This window comes from Sinocyclocheilus grahami, unplaced genomic scaffold (assembly GCF_001515645.1).
Source record: "Sinocyclocheilus grahami isolate Dianchi unplaced genomic scaffold, SAMN03320097.WGS_v1.1 scaffold199.1, whole genome shotgun sequence".
In the NCBI taxonomy this organism is placed as follows: Eukaryota; Metazoa; Chordata; class Actinopteri; order Cypriniformes; family Cyprinidae; genus Sinocyclocheilus; species Sinocyclocheilus grahami.
This window is the reverse complement of record NW_015505378.1, coordinates 973,903-993,428: the sequence shown is the minus strand read 5'-3', so window position 1 is coordinate 993,428 and position 19,526 is coordinate 973,903. Positions and strand designations below refer to the sequence as shown.

The window sequence follows — 19,526 nt, the reverse complement described above, 5'->3', positions numbered from 1 at the left end:
ATATATATATATATATACTTTAGAATACATAAATTATTTTTTTGAAATAATTATAACAAGACATCCTGTAGCAGTCAAAAGTTTGGGCTCACCTGCTTTACTCCTTTTTATGAATACTATTTTAGAATAATAGAAATGTAAGAATACCAAGAATTTTTTTTAATTATTATTTTAGATTCACAGAATATTTGATCTTTTTCATCATTTACTCACCTTCATGTCATTCCAAAACGTTTCTTTCTTCTGTGGAACACAAAAGAAGATACTTTAAAAAATGACTCGGTGTTCCTAGCATTCTTTAAAATAGCTTCTGTGTTCCACGGAAGAAAAAAAACTCATACAGGTTTGAAACAACATGAGGGTGAGTAAATGATGACAGAATTTTCATTTTTGTGTGAACTATCTAAGACCGCAAGACACATAAACTGAGTCCAAACTTTTCACAGGCATTTCATGTCAGAGTTGAATTTTTCCCATCTTCAAAAGCTCAGTGTTCCATCCAGTTCTGTCTTTGACATAATTTCCTGTTTGCAGCTCCGCTATCTGCTGGCGCTCAGCGGTTTGATGGTGAGCATGATGGGCTTCTCAGGCAGCAAGATGAGCTCAAACGTGCTCCTGACCTCCACCTGCCTCTGCTTCTCAAACCTGAATTTCTCCAGCATCTATAAAGATGACAAAACGACAAATAATGAAGAAAATCCGCCAACGTTATTTTGACAGTTAAGAGGATATGATGTTCCTCCCTATAGAAATCCACATACGTGAATAAGGAAGAGCTGCATCTCGGTCTTGGCGATCCTGCGGCCCAGACACTGGCGTGGGCAGAAGCAGAAGCTCAGGCTCTTGAAGTAGTGGCTCTGGGATCGGACCCAGGGACGGTACTGCTCCGGGTGCGAGAAGATCCGGTGATCACGGTAGCATTTTGCTTTAAATGTTAATGAGCTCTGCTGACCCCGCCCCTCTGCTCTCAGAGGGACTGTTTACTTTAGCCACATTCATCGTGAAACTTGCTAATTAGCACATTATTAGGAAAGGCGATTTGCAAAGATTCATTACAAAACATTATACTCAATTCTTCTGTAGATGAGGCTGGATCATGAATGATTCACGCGAACATAGATGCATTTATGTAGATCGGGGAGCGCATTCCCTTCAGATACAATGTAATCCACTGCGAGTTCAGTGGCTCAGATGTCGGGAGTAAATGAGGACTGCTATGTTCATTATTACATCCAACAACAGAACACCTCAATCGCTTAGGAGTCATTCTTGTCTACATCTGCTCCAGCTGTGAAACAATGGCGGACTGATAACAGCTCACTCAGGGTGGGTCTAAGGTAAGACACCAGTCCAGTCTGTGCTGAAACGCTACTGTCAATCAAACTATCGTGGGAGGGGCCTGTCTGTGTGATGTCACACAGACAGGCATCCAAGATCGGCTCGATTTGAGAAAGGGGAAAACATTTAACCAGATTTTTATCATTATAGGGTGGTTGTGTACACACACTGCCAACACAGATTTCAGTTCAAACAACTTGTAAAAGTGCACGTAGCATCCTATGACTCCTTTAAATTCACGCTCACCCCAGCTGGAATGTGGTAATTTTGAAGGACAATGTCTTCAGTGATGTATCTTTGTAGACTCACTGCTACTGTATGTAACCTTCGAAAGAGAGTTAATGATTTTAGACACAATAAAGCCAGCTGCTAGACATATTTTTTATTTTATTTCTGGGTGTTTATGGGTACTTTTGGCCTCATAAACTCTCTTAAAATATAATTTTTACGCACTATTTAATCTGTTTAAATAAACTAGTTTGTCATTTAAATTAGTGTTTTATGTATCCTAAATACATGCAGTTAAATAACATATCAGACCTTTTGAAAAATCCAAAGCATGCTCACCAGTCTGACACTGTTTGTATCATTAGAAACTAGCTAACTTTTGAGAAAGTCTAATTAGTTTCACAATTGTCGGTTGTGGTGAAATTGACAACATTGTAATTTGTGTAAAAACTGACAAATTTAACATGAAATATTGAAATGGTTTTTCATTGTCACTTTAAAAGAATTTTTTGAAAACATAATATTTTTATGATGGATCTTTGAAGTTTAAGATTGAAAGTCTGGGTCTATGACAAATGTACTTCAATTAAATCTATGTGTAAAAGACATTTGAAAAGGTTTTGATCAGGAATACATAAAACAGTAATATTTGGAAATGTTATTACATTTTAAAATAACTGTTTTCTGTTTGAATATATTTTAAAACGTAATTTATTTCTGTGCTCAAAGCTGAATTTCAGCATCATTACTCAGTTTTCAGTGTCACATGATCCTTCAGAAATCATTCTAATATGCTCAGTGTTGAGGGTAAAGCATTACAAGTACAAGAGTTACGTAATCAGATTACTTTTTTCAAGTAACTAGTAAAGTAACGCATTACTTTTCAATTTACTACATATCTGTGTTACTTTTTCAAATAATTAACGCAATTTACTTTTGTTTTTCCCATTTGTTCACTGATATCTCTTCTGTTTGAGAGAAATTGGGAAATTATAAAAATATAACTTTTGGGTTTTTTGTTATTAAAAACAAATAAGCAAGCCCCGCCCAGGTGATAAAAAGTAGCACAAAAGTAATGTAATGCATTACTTTCCATAAAAGTAACTTTCCCCAACACTGAATATGCTGACATATTATTATAAAACAAACTGTAAAAATGTTTTTCAAAGAAAATAAAGATTATTGAAATACATTTTACAAGACGATAATGTTTCACTCTTTCTACTTCATGTCATGTTTAATTCAACGTTACTTGCCATTTTCTGTAATTATTTGTGTAATTTTCTGAAAAGTGAAAATTGTTTCTACACTTATTTTTTTTTTTTTCAGTGCAGGAAAATGTGATACATTTGTTTTCAGGATTCTTTGACGAATAGAACCTTCAAAATAACAGCATTTATTTGAATAATAATTTAATATTATAACTGCATTCACATTTGTATTTAATGCGTTCTTGCTGAATAGAAGTATTCATTTATTTTAAAAGAAAGAAAATCTTACTGACTCCAGACTTGTAAACAATAAAGTGTTTATGATAAAAAGGTTTCCAAGACCATTTTATTTGAACTAAAAATGTAATAACAGGCTATCACACAGGTGATATTTCGAGCATGTAGGCTCCTGTGTGATAGTCTGCTATTACATTTTTGTATTTCTGGAGTCTAGGTGTGCCAACTTTTTTCTATTTTCATAAGATTTTTTGTTGAGCACCCTGTTGGAGAGTTTTTCCAGTGATGTGTGTGCTTTTGTTTTGATTTTGTTTTTGCTTTAACTTTGAAGAAAATGACAAAAGTTAAAACGTGTTTTAATAAAATCAGTGCCCATAGTTGAACAGGAAGTGAACCTCAGAGTTTCCTTCAAGGCTCCTTTAAGCAGAGGAACCATCTTGAGCATCTGCACCACATCTCCTTTAGAGGCGATACGAGCGGCTGAGATTTCGGCCCGGATCTCCTCCTGCAGGTCCGCATGTCGCGCCAATTCATAGAGCGTCCACAACAGTGTGATAGAGGTCTAACACACAAAAATATTTCGATTACAGCGATCATTTACTCACCCGCATGTCATTCCAAACCTGCATGAGTTTCTTCTGCTGAGCACAAAAGAAGATGTTTTGAAGAAGGTTGGCGGTAGCCATTGACTTCCATAGTATTTTTTTCCTATAGAAGTCAATGGCTGCCGCCAACTGTTTGGTTCCCAACTTTCTTCAAAAATATATAATCTTTTGTTTTCAGCAGAAGAAAGAAACTCAATGTGGGTGAGTAAATGATGACAATTTTCTTTGTGGATGGACTGTTTCTCTAGCGTTGATTATTTCTCGTATCGTGTCCACGCCGCCGGCCATCAGCTCCGTGATGCTGGCCTTTATGTCCTCGATGGACAGTTTGTCCAGCATTAGGAGGCTGGCCAGCACACCAGGGTACTTCTCACCGGCGTCTAGATTTTTCCTCAGCTGTCTGTAGATACTCTGGATACATCGGTCGGCTTTGGAAAACCACAGTGAAGCATGAAAACTCAGGAGGAAGTGTTTCCCACCAAAAACACCAGCATGAGTTTTATTAAGAGTGTGGTGTTACCCTGGTTAAAGATGCCGTCCCAGGCCTCCACGTGGTCCTTCCAGATTCTGGCCCCGGTGTGGCGGAGCAGGGCCAGCAGGAGGTACAGCATGGGCGAGATGGTCTTAAACATGAGGGTGATGCAGTCGATGAAGTGCTGGGCATCTGGATCGATGTAGTCCAGCAGCAGACCCAAACGCTCGCCGTACAGCACATGACTCACCGCTGACAGAAACACACACACAAACACCAAACACTCGACACACAACACTGGTCATTTGATCAAGTTTTATGTAAAGCTCAAAGGCCAACATATCTATTTTTTAATATTTGAAAAAATATTGCTGTCTCAGATCAAGAATTGGTTTATTAAGTATGGAAAATACCTTTTTTAATTCCAGTGAAGAACTGATAAGTAACAGCCATTAAAGTTTACACAGTAAGCTGTTGCTGTTTTAATGTAAATATTATGTAATGTAAATATTATTTAATAATTCTTATTAAAATGTAATTTAATAATTATTAAAATAGTATAGGAAATAATTAATATATTTTACAAAATGTATGCATAAAATACATAAATTATTAAATTATATTATAATATATACATATACTATGTAAATATATAATGTAATTTTAATATCATTGAATAATTATTATTAAAATGTAAAAAAAAATAGCAATTGAAATTTACAAAATGTGTGAATAAAAATACATTATTTTATATAATGGATAATGAAAATATAATGTATTTTTAATATTATTGAATCATTCTTATTAAAATGTGATAAAAATAGTAGATAGTAAATGAAATATTTTACAGAATGTATGCATAAAATATATAATTTTTTCTATTATATAATGTATAATGTAAAAGTTATTTAATAACCATAGAAAATATCATTATTAAAACTAGACAATAGGTTATATATTTTACAAAATGTATGCATAAAATGCATACATTTTTAAATTATATTATATAATGTGTAATGCAAATATTCTAATTTAATTAGTTCTAATTTAATTTTACAATGTATCAATTTATTTATTTATTAAAGTGTAATGATTATTAAAACAGAAGGTATTTAGAAGAATTGATATACTTAAAAAATGTATGCATAAAAGTACATAAATTAATAGTAAAATAAGTGTACAATAATATATTTGCAATGTTTTATCATTTGTGAGTCATTTTGGATAAAATGTGTGTGTGTACACTAGTCACTTTCTGTGTACAGACGATTCTAATAAAATAAGAAAGTTGTCTGAAAGCTTACATTACAGTGCATACTTGAAGAGCTCATGGGACAGATCTGTGGTCCATTCATTCTGTCCAGTTCTCTCGATCTTCTTATAGACACGAGCCACAAAGTCCTGACCGACCTCTCCAGCAGAGGCACAGAGTTCCCCTGCACCTTTGGAGAAATCACTTCCTTGTTTAGAACGATCCTGTTGGATTTCCAGTCCTCTCCATCTCTGCAGAAACAAATCAATATGTGTTACTGTTCCAGTAAGTGTGCTTATAGTAGATATGGATAGACGGTGCCTACTTGAGCAGGATGCCATATTTGCGGTTCCTGTAGTCCCTGTAAGAGGTCCACGCTTCCACCCTGAGTCTCTTGGGACAATGACCCTTAGCTTTGAACAGGACAGCAGTGTCTTCAGGCTTGATGATGTTCACACTCTCATAGTACCCAACTTTTTCCCTGTCCAGAATGATTGTACAGGTATACTACAACCATTATATATGTTTTTTGTATAAGGGTCAGTGGCCTCACACTTTTTATATTATTATTATTATTATTATTATTATTATTACTATTATTATTATGTATATAGAAAATTAAATGTAAATATAAATAAAAATAATTATATAGAAATATACAATAAAATACATTAATATATACTTAATGTATTTTATTGTATTATTTATATACTATTTAATTTAATTCTAAATCTTTTTTCTATGTTTGTGTGCTGGTGTCAAATATTTAGGTAGAAAAGAAAAGACACAAAATAAAACAAAAACATGGACTTTAGATCCTCACTCCTGTTTTGTAATAATAATTATTTGTATAGATATATAGATATTTTTATATAATTAAAAATATAATTCTTTTTTATAATAAAATAACCTTTAGTAATTTTTATGTAATTAATCCCATTTTTATAAAATAAACCTTTCAAAAAAAAAAAGTTAATATATTATAATATATTTTAGATAAAAACATCTCAAATGAAATTTTTCACAGAAGAAATGTGCATGAGTATTTACTTTTTTAAAACTTCTATTAATTAATTTCTATAACTTTTTAGGCCTGGAAATCACACACACACACACACACAGTTAAAATAATGATATAATGCTACTGTATATATTATTGTATAATTATGTAATATTACTGTATTGTAATAATATTGTATTTGGATAGTAGGGAAATAAATACTGCTAACGTCTTTCTGCAAGCATTTGGATATTTAGTTTTGTCTGAATCTGAGTGCTGAACTAGAAAACGCAGCGTAATAACCTTGTTGTGTATATGGCACAGACTATCATAAGTCTTAATGAATGTCTTTTTACCTGTAAATAGGACCATACATATTGAAATTGTGCAGCATAATCCGGTGGATATTCTTGAGGCCATCAATTTTCCAGAACATGTAAAGATTGGCCACACTGTTCTTCCATTGTCCAGGAATCTCACTGAAGGGCTGTAGGGCAGAGCTGTCGCTTCTGATGGCAGGTACCCGTCCTGTGTGAGAGGCTCTGACCTGTCTGGACAGACTCTGAGCCAGACGGGCCCTCAGACTGCAGCGGGACATCACCTCTCTCACACACTCACTGTCCCGCTCTGATGCTCCTCTCCAGCTGACTCATGATCAGCGGCCTTGTGTTTTATATGACTTCACACTCCACACGCCAATGATGATGAAGTGTCCTGAGGACATCTGCAAAGAAACCACCCCTAACTTATTGGGACATCCTTACTCAAACTTGAAACTAATATACAGGTGCATCTCAATAAATTAGAATCGCATGGAAAAGTACATTTATTTCAGTAATTCAACTCAAATTGTGAAACTTGTGTATTAAATAAATTCAATGCACACAGACTGACGTAGTTTAAGTCTTTGGTTCTTTTAAATATTTTTAGCATTTGTGGAATATTCTTTATTATTAAGACCATTATCGGTAAGATTTGAATGTTTTTGAAAGAAGTCTCTTATTGTTCACCAAAGCTGCATTTATTTGATCAAAAATACGGTAAAAACAGTCATATTTTTACCATGTAAAATAAGGTTTTCTACTTCTGATTATTATCAGAAATATTATTATTAAATTTTTGATTATTATCAATGTTGAAAACAGTTTTGGATGCTTCATATTTTTATGAAAAGCGTACCATCAAAAGTTTGGGGTAAGATTTGAAGAAAAAAATGAAGAAAAGTGAAATTCATATTTTTATTTAGCAATGATGCATTTAATTGATTGAAAGTAACAGTAAAGACATTTATAATGTTACAGAATATTTCAATATTTGGCTGAACTTTCTATTCATCAAACAATCCTGAAAAAAATATATCAGAGTTTCCATAAAAATATTAAGCAACTGTTTTCAACATTGCTAATAATAAGAACCATTATTAATAATTGATCACCAATAATAATTGATAACTGAGCACCAAATCAGCATATTAGAATGATTTCTGAAGGATCATGTGACACTGAAGACTGGAGTAATGATGCTGAAAATTCAGCTTTACATCACAGGAATAAATTGCATATTCACATTTTTTTAAATAATAAATAATATTTAATAATATTACTGCTTTTACTGTATTTTTATACAAACAGAATATATATATATATAAATATATATGTGTATGTGTATGTGTGTGTGTGTGTGTATATATATATATATGCAGTAAGGTTACTAGTTACTCATTCACGTGAACAAAAACATATAGGCCCACACTGAGATGCTTATAGTGGAATAACCTTGTGTTGTTTCTGTATAAACAGTCATGCAGTCCAAGGGCAGCAAATATGAGGGGGTCAAAGGTCGAGAGACAGTCAGCCTTGAGCAAGGCAACAAATCAGCCTACAAACACAAACCTCAATGATGTTGCTAAATGTGTGTGCAATAAATAATCCAAGACTCACTTTATATACATTTATTAGAAACTATATTTCTGTAATGTCAAGACAAGTCAGTAATTATTAGATTTTGAATAAACAATCTATTGTGTACATGCATGATTTGAAATACTTGGGTCGCATGACACTCCACACTATTATAAATAAATGACGACACACCAGCAAATGTAATTCTATGCATTCACAATAAAATGCATTAAAAATATAATAAGTCCTATGTTAAACGTTCAATGTGTTAACCTTAAATATTTAACAAAAGGCTTTTGATTAAATTGATATGAAACCACAGCAAACTAAAGCATTATGAAGGAGCATGATGAGTGTCTCTAGCTTCATAGTGGTGTTCAAATCTCCCTGAACTCTCAGTCTGCCGCTGCTGTAGGCTGCAAACGGTCGCAGGCCGCCCTCAAACATGGCCAACAGATCCTGCTCGCTCATGCACAGAGAAACATTCGGCTCCCACGGCGGGACGCCTCCTCCACACGCTCCAGCACCTCGACACAGACAAAGCACAGCGCTGAGACAGCATTCAGGGGATTTCAATCCAACGCACAAAACTGTCCCCAAACGGCCAAATCAACCCAAATCTTAATATGTGGTCATTCATTTTCTTGCCATGTAATCAATGGGATTATGGATTATATTATATTTATGGCTTTTTCATTGAGTAACACATCTGCCTCATAGAAAGGGTTTCATAGATGGTCAAAGCCTGACTCAAACCCAAATCACCCCCACTGAGCACAATCACTAAACCATGGCTCCGATGTGATATTGTTCCTATATAGGTTCAGAATAGCATGCAACAGTTGGTTCCGGAAGTAAAAATGCCATTAATTTTCTCCAATGTTTCACCAATAACTAATAAACCTATAAAAACTGTGAGCTCAGAGGTTGTTAATTGATGATATATCCTTTTTTTGAAGCCATCAGTTCACATTATTTCAACTTATGTTTTAAATAATAGTGTTTAACAGCAGAATCCCTGGTTAAAATCTACATTACCCATGATGCTGCACAGAAAGTTCCACCAATCAGAGAGCCGCAGTGAGAAAATTTTATTCTAGGCATTTGAGAAGGCTAAGATGATCAAACGTGGTAAACTCACTGTCGGCCGCTTGCTGCTTGGTTGTCATGAGATTGGCAGAAACTGTGTGTGTGTTATGTCCCCTTTAAATCCCTATAGGAAAAATGAAAGGAAAAAATACTTTCGGAACCAGCACCACTGAAATAGTGGTCAGCGATTCAGCAAGTTCAGTGTAGTTACACCAGTGTTATTTAGTATCATTCAGATACTATTATAGTTTCTTGTTAAAATTTTGAATTTATTTTAAATTTTATATTTTATATTTTACATTTTTATTTTTATTTTAGCTAAAATTTTAGTAATTTTGTTTTGTGTTTTTGTAATTTTTATTTTTTATATGTCTATTTAACTTAGTTTTTAATTCAGTTTTAGCTTTTTTAGTACAGCAAATTAAACTAAATGAAAATTAGAAATGTTGCTCTGAAAAATGTTTTGTATCCTGCATTTTATTTCAGTTATGGTTTATTTTACTTCAAGTAACGCAAATTGTTTATGGTTGTAGCTTTAGTATAATTACAGTATAATAACCCAGCAACAGAGCTGTTGCAGACAGTGAAATGGCATTGGTAAACAGTGTTTTTTTTTTCTTGTCTTACCTTGTGTCAGGTCCACATAGTAGCTGTTGATCTGTCCAGAGTCAGTGGTGATCTGAAAGCAGTACAAGGCTTGCACCTGATGAACCAGCTGCTCTGACAGCACTGACTGAACCGTATCCATCAGTCCATCAACACAACTGACACTCACGGTTGGAGCTGAACGCAGCTCATCTGCAAAACTCACTGAATCTGGAGAAACCACTATATGAGATTTTATTTATTATGCTGGCTTGAAAAAAACAGCCATGCAAATATCCTTGCAATCACCCAGAAAACCCTAGCAACTAACTCAGAACACCTTAGCAATCACCTAGCAACTTTTCATCATAAAATCAAGACAAGAATTGTTTCATATCTTTTAGGAACTGTCCATAATCCTGTCTGCTCATGAAAGTGTGGAGGCATCTACCATCACCTTGACTGGATTGAGACGCAGCCATCTGGCTCAGGAAGTTCATTGCGAGTTGCAGTATGGGTCCGGTGAGTCCTTCCAGCCCAGGAACAGAGGGGGACATAATGACGGGCCCCGCATGACCCCCGTCCGATTCCCGGAACACCCCCTCCAGGATCAGCTCCACACGGTCCACCTCCAGCCCCCACGGCTTCGTCATCTCATTCATGTCCATCTGCAGAACACAAGCACTTCAAAAACTCAATCTCAGTAAAAATGTTGGAATACAGATCATTCATAAAATGCAAGTCAATGGCTACCAGCACTTTGAGAGTCAAAAAGGCTACACAAACACAAAATTCATACCTGTGGCTCCTGGCGATATATTGAGGTCTTCTGAAGCACAACGATCGGTCTGTGCAAGAAACTGAACATTATTTACAACATTATTGCCTGTAATCCAGAGCTTTAGACAAATGGTCTGGAGTGATGTCCGGTTCACGAACGAATCATTCTTTTGAACTGGTTCTTTTTGGTGAACTAGTTGAACCAGTTCACCAAATCGGACTGAAGCATCTGAATCAGTTTGCAGCTCGAGCAGCACAGATCTACAAGTTACTCAATTAAAACTCACTTACAGACGCCTGACAGTCACTCCGACTCGAAATACCGGCGTATGTGATCCTATGATGAATAAACTCATTCGGTGCTCCAGTTCCTCCGACAGTCACTGAACTGAGGAAACAGACTCGGACCGATGAGCCACTGATTTGCAGTTGTGAACTGAACACTTGATTGAAGGGGCAAAATGTATGTTTTTATGGTCCTCAATGAGTGCATTTACATGTTCTTAAGCTGATTATGCTGAATAAGCCAATAAAACACAAGTGGTCATATAAACGCACTAAGCAAATATATCACAAACACAGACTCATTCATGATCCAGAAAATGATAAAAATGTGTTCTCATTTCATGCATCAGAAGTAGAAATGGTTCAGTCAAAACACTGCATCTGTAACTGCATGAGAGGATAATATATGAGCTGTAAGTTTCCCGCTGACCTGCCAGCTTTAACATCACAAACTGACAACATATGGGATACTCAGAGTCAGATACGCAAATGATTAGCTATGTTTTGACGTGAAGCACTGCCCGAAAGAATCAGTGAGCGTAAAATAATCAAATTTCCCCGTCTGCCTGAGGCTCTGGATTACAGGTAATAATGCTGTAAATAATGTTCAGTTTCTTGCACAGACCGGTTGTTTCGCTTCATAAGACCTCAATATATTGTCAGGAGCCACAGGTATTAATTTGTATTCCTTGATATGCTATTTTATTCTCAAAGACAGGCAGCTGCTGACTTGCATTTTATGAATCACCAATAACCACGGTTTCAGCTAAAAATCTTCTTTACTGTTCTGCTGAAAACAGTCACCTACATCTTGATGGCCTGAGAGTGAGTAAATTAACAGCAAATGTTCACTTTTGGGTGAACTATCTCTTTAAAAGTACATTTCTTATTGTCTCTCACCCTCTCATATCCGCACCAACCGACACCAGACCACCATCTTTGGTGGTTACCTTTTGGCAGGGAAAATTGTGTGAATCTCAAAATACTTGGTACACAGAAAGATGAGTTTTTAAACACAATCTGACTAGCACTGTTATTTCACTGTACCTTGCATGGTGGGACGTTAAAGGCTCTGGTCCGCAGGTCAACTTTCTGCCACTAATCAATCAAGGGTAGAACCAGATCCACTCCTGGACCTTTAGGAGGAAGGATCCGGCCCAGACGAAAAACAACAATCCTCTCATAGTTTGGTACAACCTGAAAATGATACTGTATATTTAATAAGCACTTAAAAAATACTAAAACTCTCCTAAAAATGTTCTGACCTTTAGGACAAACCATCCAGATATGGGAAAAGGTATGAAGCTAAATATCAAAACTAGGAACATTACGATCAAGTTGCAAATCCAGGACAACAATCCTTGAGATTTATCTGTTATGAAAAGAGCATAATTATTATTTATCAAAGAATTATAAGTAATATGTATGTATAAGCATTAAATATTAGTACTATTGCTATTATACAAGTAAAAAATGACTATATGAATATATTTAATTTAATACTAATAAATATACACACACATAAAAAAGCATCAAATAGTTTATTACATATTACACATACAGTGGGGCAAATAAGTATTTGATACACTGTACTAATATTAACTATTAAATATATATGTTTGTACTACTGAACTACTGAATAGAATATTATATAGAGAGAGAGAGAGAGAGACAGACGTAGTATCAATTACAAAAATTAGCTAAATGAATCCTATAAAAAATAAAACTATATGCATCTATAAGTATAATCATATTTGTATATTTAATATGTGCACCGTAATGTGTGTCACCGTGGAGTGAATACCTGTCAAGTCGTTTTGAGAGACTTTAGGCACGTAATCGAATGAAAGTCCTCTCTGATCATAATTATTGTAAGTGAATGCAGCATGAGATGAAAACAGTCCAGGAGTGTCACTGCACACTGTATCTCTCTGCGACAGACACATACTCATAACCCGAAGACTTCCCCAACATTGTCGTGCCGTGTCAGAAGAGTCCTCCGGGATGAATATGATATTATATTTATTATGTAGTATATTATTGTACAAAAGGCTATTTTGAGCTCAATCCATGGCGAGACAAGAAATACTAACACTAATGTCTAATGTGACGTCATGCGCTGGGGGCCAATGTAACCATAGCAATGGTACCCTCTAGAGTAACGGAAGTAACATGCAACACGGTTGGAAGGTAGGCCTAATATTATCATTAAAAAGGATTGTTTTGGGAAATAAAATAAAATTCAGAAAGATGAATAATATATTTTATTTATACATCCTAACACTTTTACAAAAGTACCCCCTTCAAAAAGGGTATTTGTTAGCCATTTCTTTCAACTTTGATTTAAAAACTGCTCACCATCATAGTGTAAATAATCTAGCATTATAATGGCCTTGAAAGGCAATTTGCATTCTCAACATGATATACATAAACAGGCTGTGCCAAATATCTGAGATTCCACATAATGGAAATGCATAGATTTATGAGCAATTATGTTATGGGTATAAAAACTACAGTGACACAAAAAAGAGAGACATAAAGAATGACATGATGAGGCAAAATAAGCAACCTATGCAAAAGAATAATGTGGCCTATATACATTTGCACTTTTTTAGCATTCAGGCAGATTCATTGGCATCATAACTAGCATGGCAGTAAAGCAAAGCACCTAACGTCTTGAGGAGTTTACTCCTCTAAAAACAGTCTTTTAGAAAAAAAAGCTCCTCAGTTTTTGAACATGTCACACAAGAGTTTCTCCATGGGTGTGTTCCCGATGGTTCTCTGGAAGAAAAGTTGCTCGATTCTTTCTGAGCTCACAAAGTGAAGGGATGGAAGGAGAAGCAATAGTCTGCCAAACCTGCCAAGGAAAGAGATTCATCAGAATAATTTGCATTAGTCGTGTCCACTCTCAAAAATACTTTTTAACTTCTTTATGCAAATGCATGCTTGTATATTTGCTCACCTGGCAACTTGACTTGGGTAAAGAGTGTGGATATGTTGAGCTAGCAGCACTTGGGACTGATCTTGTAGGTTCTCCACCTGTTCTGGGTCTTTAAGTCCTCGTGTTTCTGTAACAGAATGCAAAGATTACTCACCCAGAACACCAATTCAGTTCATGCAATATAGGCAACCATTTATGCCCCCTTGTGGCAAGAAGAGAGTAAAACCTACCTGGTTTAAACAAAACAATGGCTTTCAAGCATGCAAACTCAGTTGGATCCACTTGCAGGGGCTTGAAGCGGCTAAACACTTCTTGCAAGACCCTCACGTCCGAGGCAGTGGGGCTTCCCTTGCCATGGCCTGGGGGTGAGAGGTCCGGCAGGGACAGCAGGGGGCAGTTGTCCAGAGGTAGCGACCACTGAATTGCACACAGAAGAAACAGCTCACTCCATGCTTCCTCGAGTAGAATCACCTAAAATCACACAGAGTAAACGTATGGATCAGTCAGCTGAAGTTAGGCAGATTAATCAACAATATTTGCTATTTTGAGCGGCACTGACAGATAACTGCACCTGCCGATTATACAGTATGTCTGAAAATAGTACAGTTTGTGGGCAAAACAACATAACTATGGATTCTTTGGCTTTAAATCTCTCTGTTTCTGGATTAATAATCAACAACTATTGTGCTAATGGTAACAAAATTTACTTTCATTTTTTATCCAGTCAGAAAATGCTCATCTGGTGTGTAGAGTGAGAAATAATAGACTCTCACCTGGTCTCTGAATGGTAGATGGGAAAACACCGGCAGGTTCTTGGCCCATTTAACAGACATGAAGAGTAGGCGGGCTGAGGTCTCATATACACTCTCTGGTCCACGTGAGGGGTAGAGAGCACTGCCGTACTCCGGAGAACTCCTTTCAGGTTCATTACTGGTCACATCAATGTTCTCATCCACTGTTACAAACAAAATATTGAACTGATAAAGTATAGATTAAGAGTTATTAGCCTGTTGAAAAGGCCAGCTTAGACCAGCATAAACTTCCCAGCTGCTGGTTTATACTACTGTAGTGTTGGTCTTGTAGGCAGACCGGCATAGCCATGGAGCACTACTGCCTCACTATCTAGTCAGTCAATGACTAAACAGGTTGCATTTTGTCTATAAAGGTACCTCATACACTGTCAGAATATAACTGTACCTTTAGGAGTACAGCAACTTTCACTAGGCAAGTACCCTTAAAGGGACATCTTTGTACCTTACATACCCCTAAAAGGCAATATGCACCTTCAGGGGCAAATAAGGTACAAAATTGTGCCTTTTAAGGGTACACTTTCAGGTTCAAAAGCTGTCACTGAGACAGTACGCTTTCAAAAGATACTAAAGACACTACTAAGGTGCTTTTAAGGAAAGGAAAGGATGTGACATGTGGCCAAGTATGGTGTCCCATACTTGGAATTTGTGCTCTGCATTTAACCCATCCAAGTGCACACACACAGCAGTGAGTAGTGAACAAACACGCACACACACACACACACACACACACACACACACACCGTGAACACACACCCGGAGCAGTGGGCAGCCAATGCTGCGGCGCCCGGGGAGCAGTGGGGGGTTACACACACAGCAGTGAGTAGTGAACAAACACGCACACACACACACACACACACACACACACACACACACACACCGTGAACACACACCCGGAGCAGTGGGCAGCCAATGCTGCGGCGCCCGGGGAGCAGTGGGGGGTTCAGTGCCTTGCTCAAGGGTCTCACCTCAGTCGTGGTATTGAGGTTGGAGAGAGCGCTGGTAATTCACTTCCCCCACCGACAATCCCTGCCGGACCTGAGACTCAAACCCACAACCTTCGGGTTACAAGACTCTCTTTTCATTAGGCCACGACTGCCCCAATATGCACCCTTTAGGGATAAATCAAGCTGTTGTACCACTAAAAGTGCAAATTTTGCAAATGTTTTTCTGAGAGTGTAAAGAGGTTTCAGGCTCCTTTCCAAGTCACCATAACATCATAAAAAGATCTACAACAAATTCAAATTCAAAGGGAGCTTTAGGTAAACATTAAAAGTACCTTGTTACCATCAGATCTCCAAGATTTCGGACATAGGCATGGTGTTCACCAACAAAACTTTTCTAAGTTGAACAAGGTGGTCTCATTTCTTACCGTCCTCTGGTTCCAGCTTAGCGCAGGTCTCAGCTGTCATCAGGCTGGCCATGAAGCGATGTCCATTCTTGGGGCTGTTGGAGTGCTGGCTAGTATCTGTGGAGCTGATGCTGGAGCTGATGTTGGAGCCCAGAAGTGGGCGGTTGATCACAGTGCAGGTGGACGAGGAGGTGGGCTCCAAGGTGGTGGTGAGGTGTTCCTTGTCATTGCCCACATCCAGAGCATCTAACCTGACTTGAGAAGTGCTGCGGGGCTGACGCTCATTCTGAACAGCTTAGAGGAGATGGACGGAAAGGTTTAGAAAGTGAAGACTACTTGGAAGAAAGTGAGGAATAACTTTAAGAAGTTGACTCACCATCCTTGTTCATGCCAGCTTGAAGGCATTTCTTTAAACGACAGGCCTGGCACTGATTCCGATGGGCTTTATCCACTGGACACATGCCTGTACCAGCTTGACATCTGTAAATTTCAATAAGGAAGTTTATGGAAGATTCTACCTTCAAGATTCTCTGCTCCCAATTTTGAACACTCAAAAAAAAAAGTACAAAAGGTACAAAAGCTAATGTACTAAAATGCACCCTTTAGGGGTTAAGAAGGTACAATAGTGTACCTTTTAAATGGGTACTGTCCCAGTGAGCTTTTGTACCTTTTATTCTGAGAGTGAATATGCGAGGTGTTTTCTCACCTGTAGATGAGTCTGCGCCTCACACTGCGCTTGAAAAAGCCACTGCAACCATTGCAAGCATATATCCCGTAGTGTTTCCCGCTACTAGTGTCAGAACACACTTTACAGAGAAGTCCCAAATTCAGGACCTTGCCAGGAGCAGGGCTTTTACCTGGGAAAGCATAGGAAACAACTCTTTGTTATTCCAGGTCACAATTGCTTATTCCCAATCCAATCATTAGGAGTTGATAATCACAAGACAGCATTTACTTGGCATGCCAACTGCCATTTCATACTTGCTAAGGTAAACCTTGCTTGAGAATATTGTATTTTAGGGCTTTCTGTAAGATATTCAAATGGAAATTCAAGAATACCAAAAACATTGAAAGGTCCTTGATTGCAAGAGTCTTTACTCTTTGTTGCATGTCCGCAACAAGCTAAACTGAAGAAGCAGTTACTCACCCTCTTGGCTGTCATCCGTAGAGTTGCTCCTGGAAGACTCTGTTGGTGATGCAAAAGGTATCATGGACATTTCTGACATTGGATCCTCCATTTAATGTAGTGTAAAAGTGTACACTTAGAATGATTAGGCTTTTTAAGGCTAAAATATCTGTCCCAGGTATGTTGACTGGAATCCTAGAGGGTTCTCAAAGAGATCCGCCCAGCCCTGAGAATTGCACCAATGTTAGATGTTTCTTCAAGGTCCTTCAGTCTCTATCCTGATGGTCCAATCTTGACTCTGGGTATCTCTGTCCTGTAGAACTTCTTGTCTGTTGCTTTTGTAAAGTGCAGTGAGGTCTGTCACCTCCTCCTGGTGCCGGACAGTGAGTGACTCTAAGGCTACCGTGGGCTCCCTAAAGGAAGACAAAGGGATTAGCAGCAAGCGCTGTGTAAGCAAGTGCCTATTTGTCATCCTCTTAATCTTTACTGTCCATCTAGGGGTGGATCAATCAGTCACACTCAGTATTAGCTCCATCTGCAACAAGTGTGGAGAGAAACGAACAAACAAAAGGATTGGGGTTGAGTCATAACTCTCCATCTATCTCTCTCTTGCTCTCATCTCTTCTCTTTTGTGGTTTTCCCTTAAAATTGATGACTTAAAGAATTCGATTAGCATCACATCTCCAAAAATGACAGTGGCTAACTATTGATTGATTTTTAAAAAAAAAATTTTAATTGGTGACTTGGCTACAAGTGGCTTCTAAGTGTCAGTAAGTAATATTGATTTCATGGGTCAACACCTGTTTTTATTATGATCATTGATCCATAAGGACATTGCTTAATTTTGACTACACGCAATACAAAATATGAAGGAATGTTAACATCTACTGTATCTGTATCTAAAATGTTTGATGTGTCTCTTCATATGAAAATGAATCATATTTCTTTTGTACAGTACATAGGCTGTAGGGAACATCTGCTAGGGGATTCTTCCCTAAAGTTTTGTGGTATTTTATCAGTTTAATCCTTAACTGTCCACCAGTAACAATGAGGCAATGCTAATCTCTACTGGCTCCAGTTAGCCAAATCTACTGGATTTAAATCTTGTCGCTGCTCAAGAAATTATGTCCAGTAATGTGTCCAACAATGATTTACTGTGGCATGTTTACCTATAAGGACACTGACATTCAAATAACAACATCATGTCATGATGCTTGTTCAACATCAGTGTTTTAGGTTAAAATTTCTATGAACTTATAAGGGAAACTATATTTTTGGTGCTGATATTGGTCACATTTATGTCATTTTTGTATGTATATATATATATATATATATATATATATTTTTTTTTTTTTATCACATTTGAGCTTTTTTACATTTTACATAAATAGTCCTGATGTCACAAAGGATTTTTAAAACATACAAATATTCCATTTCTCAGTCAAAATAAGGTCATAAAGGTGAATTGATGTGTTCATTTGGGCACAAAATGTTTTTTTTTTGTATTTCTATTTATTATTATACATTTTTATATTATGTTTTAATTTATTGTGGTGGAAGTGGGTGGGGGGAAATTTTACAATTTTGCATTTGTATGAAGCTTTTTGTTTATGCCTTGGAAAAGTTGATAAAAAAAAGGTGTGAATAACAATTCTAAAACAAATTAAGCAGGATGAAATAATATAAAGTGAAAAGTGACGTGACATGTAGCCAAGTATGATGTCCCATACTCGGAATTTGTGCTTTTTATTTAACCCATCCAAGTGCACACACAGCAGTGAGTAGTGAACATACACCCAGAGCAGTGGGCAGTAATTTTTGCTGCGGCGCCCGGGGAGCAGTGTGGGGTTCAGTGCCTTGCTCAAGGGTCTCACCTCAGTCGTGGTATTGAGGGTGGAGAGAGCGCTGGTCATTCACTCCCCCCACCTACAATCCCTGCTGGTACCGAGACTCGAACCCGCAACTCTCTAACCATTAGGTCACGACTGCCCCTAATATTAATATTAATACAATTAGTAATATATATGTTTGTCAACTTATTTCATGTGCACTTGCACTTTGTTAAGGTTTGTTTTGTTAATATGTTTTTGTTGTTTCTTTATGCATGCATTTATGTAAACTTTTTGTGTACTGTTTACCTTTTTATGTACAACATTATTTTCCTTTTAATTTCAACGAACTCATGATCTACTCAACTGATATATAATCATGAATAATTTACCTAAACAATAAATATATTTTAAGAAAACAAATGTCATATTATAAAGCATTACAGCATATGTAATTTCTTGTACTTTTGTATATTTCCTTTTCATT

At 36.8% G+C, this 19,526-nt stretch overlaps 1 protein-coding gene and 2 pseudogenes across 1 annotated transcript; all 3 read right to left on the bottom strand.

The window, feature by feature from the left end:
- Positions 1-539: 539 nt before the first annotated feature.
- Positions 540-6,971, bottom strand: LOC107595244 (cholesterol side-chain cleavage enzyme, mitochondrial-like; annotated as a pseudogene).
- A 1,573-nt stretch (positions 6,972-8,544) lies between these two features.
- LOC107595260 (stomatin-like protein 1) lies at positions 8,545-12,957 on the bottom strand (annotated as a pseudogene).
- Positions 12,958-13,239: 282 nt separating this feature from the next.
- LOC107595245 (photoreceptor-specific nuclear receptor-like) lies at positions 13,240-17,612 on the bottom strand. The gene is made up of 8 exons (XM_016285595.1): positions 17,232-17,612; positions 16,791-16,941; positions 16,461-16,564; positions 16,106-16,378; positions 14,698-14,879; positions 14,155-14,395; positions 13,946-14,051; positions 13,240-13,840 (listed from the first exon to the last, which is right to left on the bottom strand). The coding sequence occupies exons 1-8, from the start codon at positions 17,320-17,322 to the stop codon at positions 13,708-13,710; spliced, it is 1,281 nt and encodes a 426-aa protein (XP_016141081.1). The 5' UTR covers positions 17,323-17,612; the 3' UTR covers positions 13,240-13,707.
- Between the last annotated feature and the right edge of the window lie 1,914 nt (positions 17,613-19,526).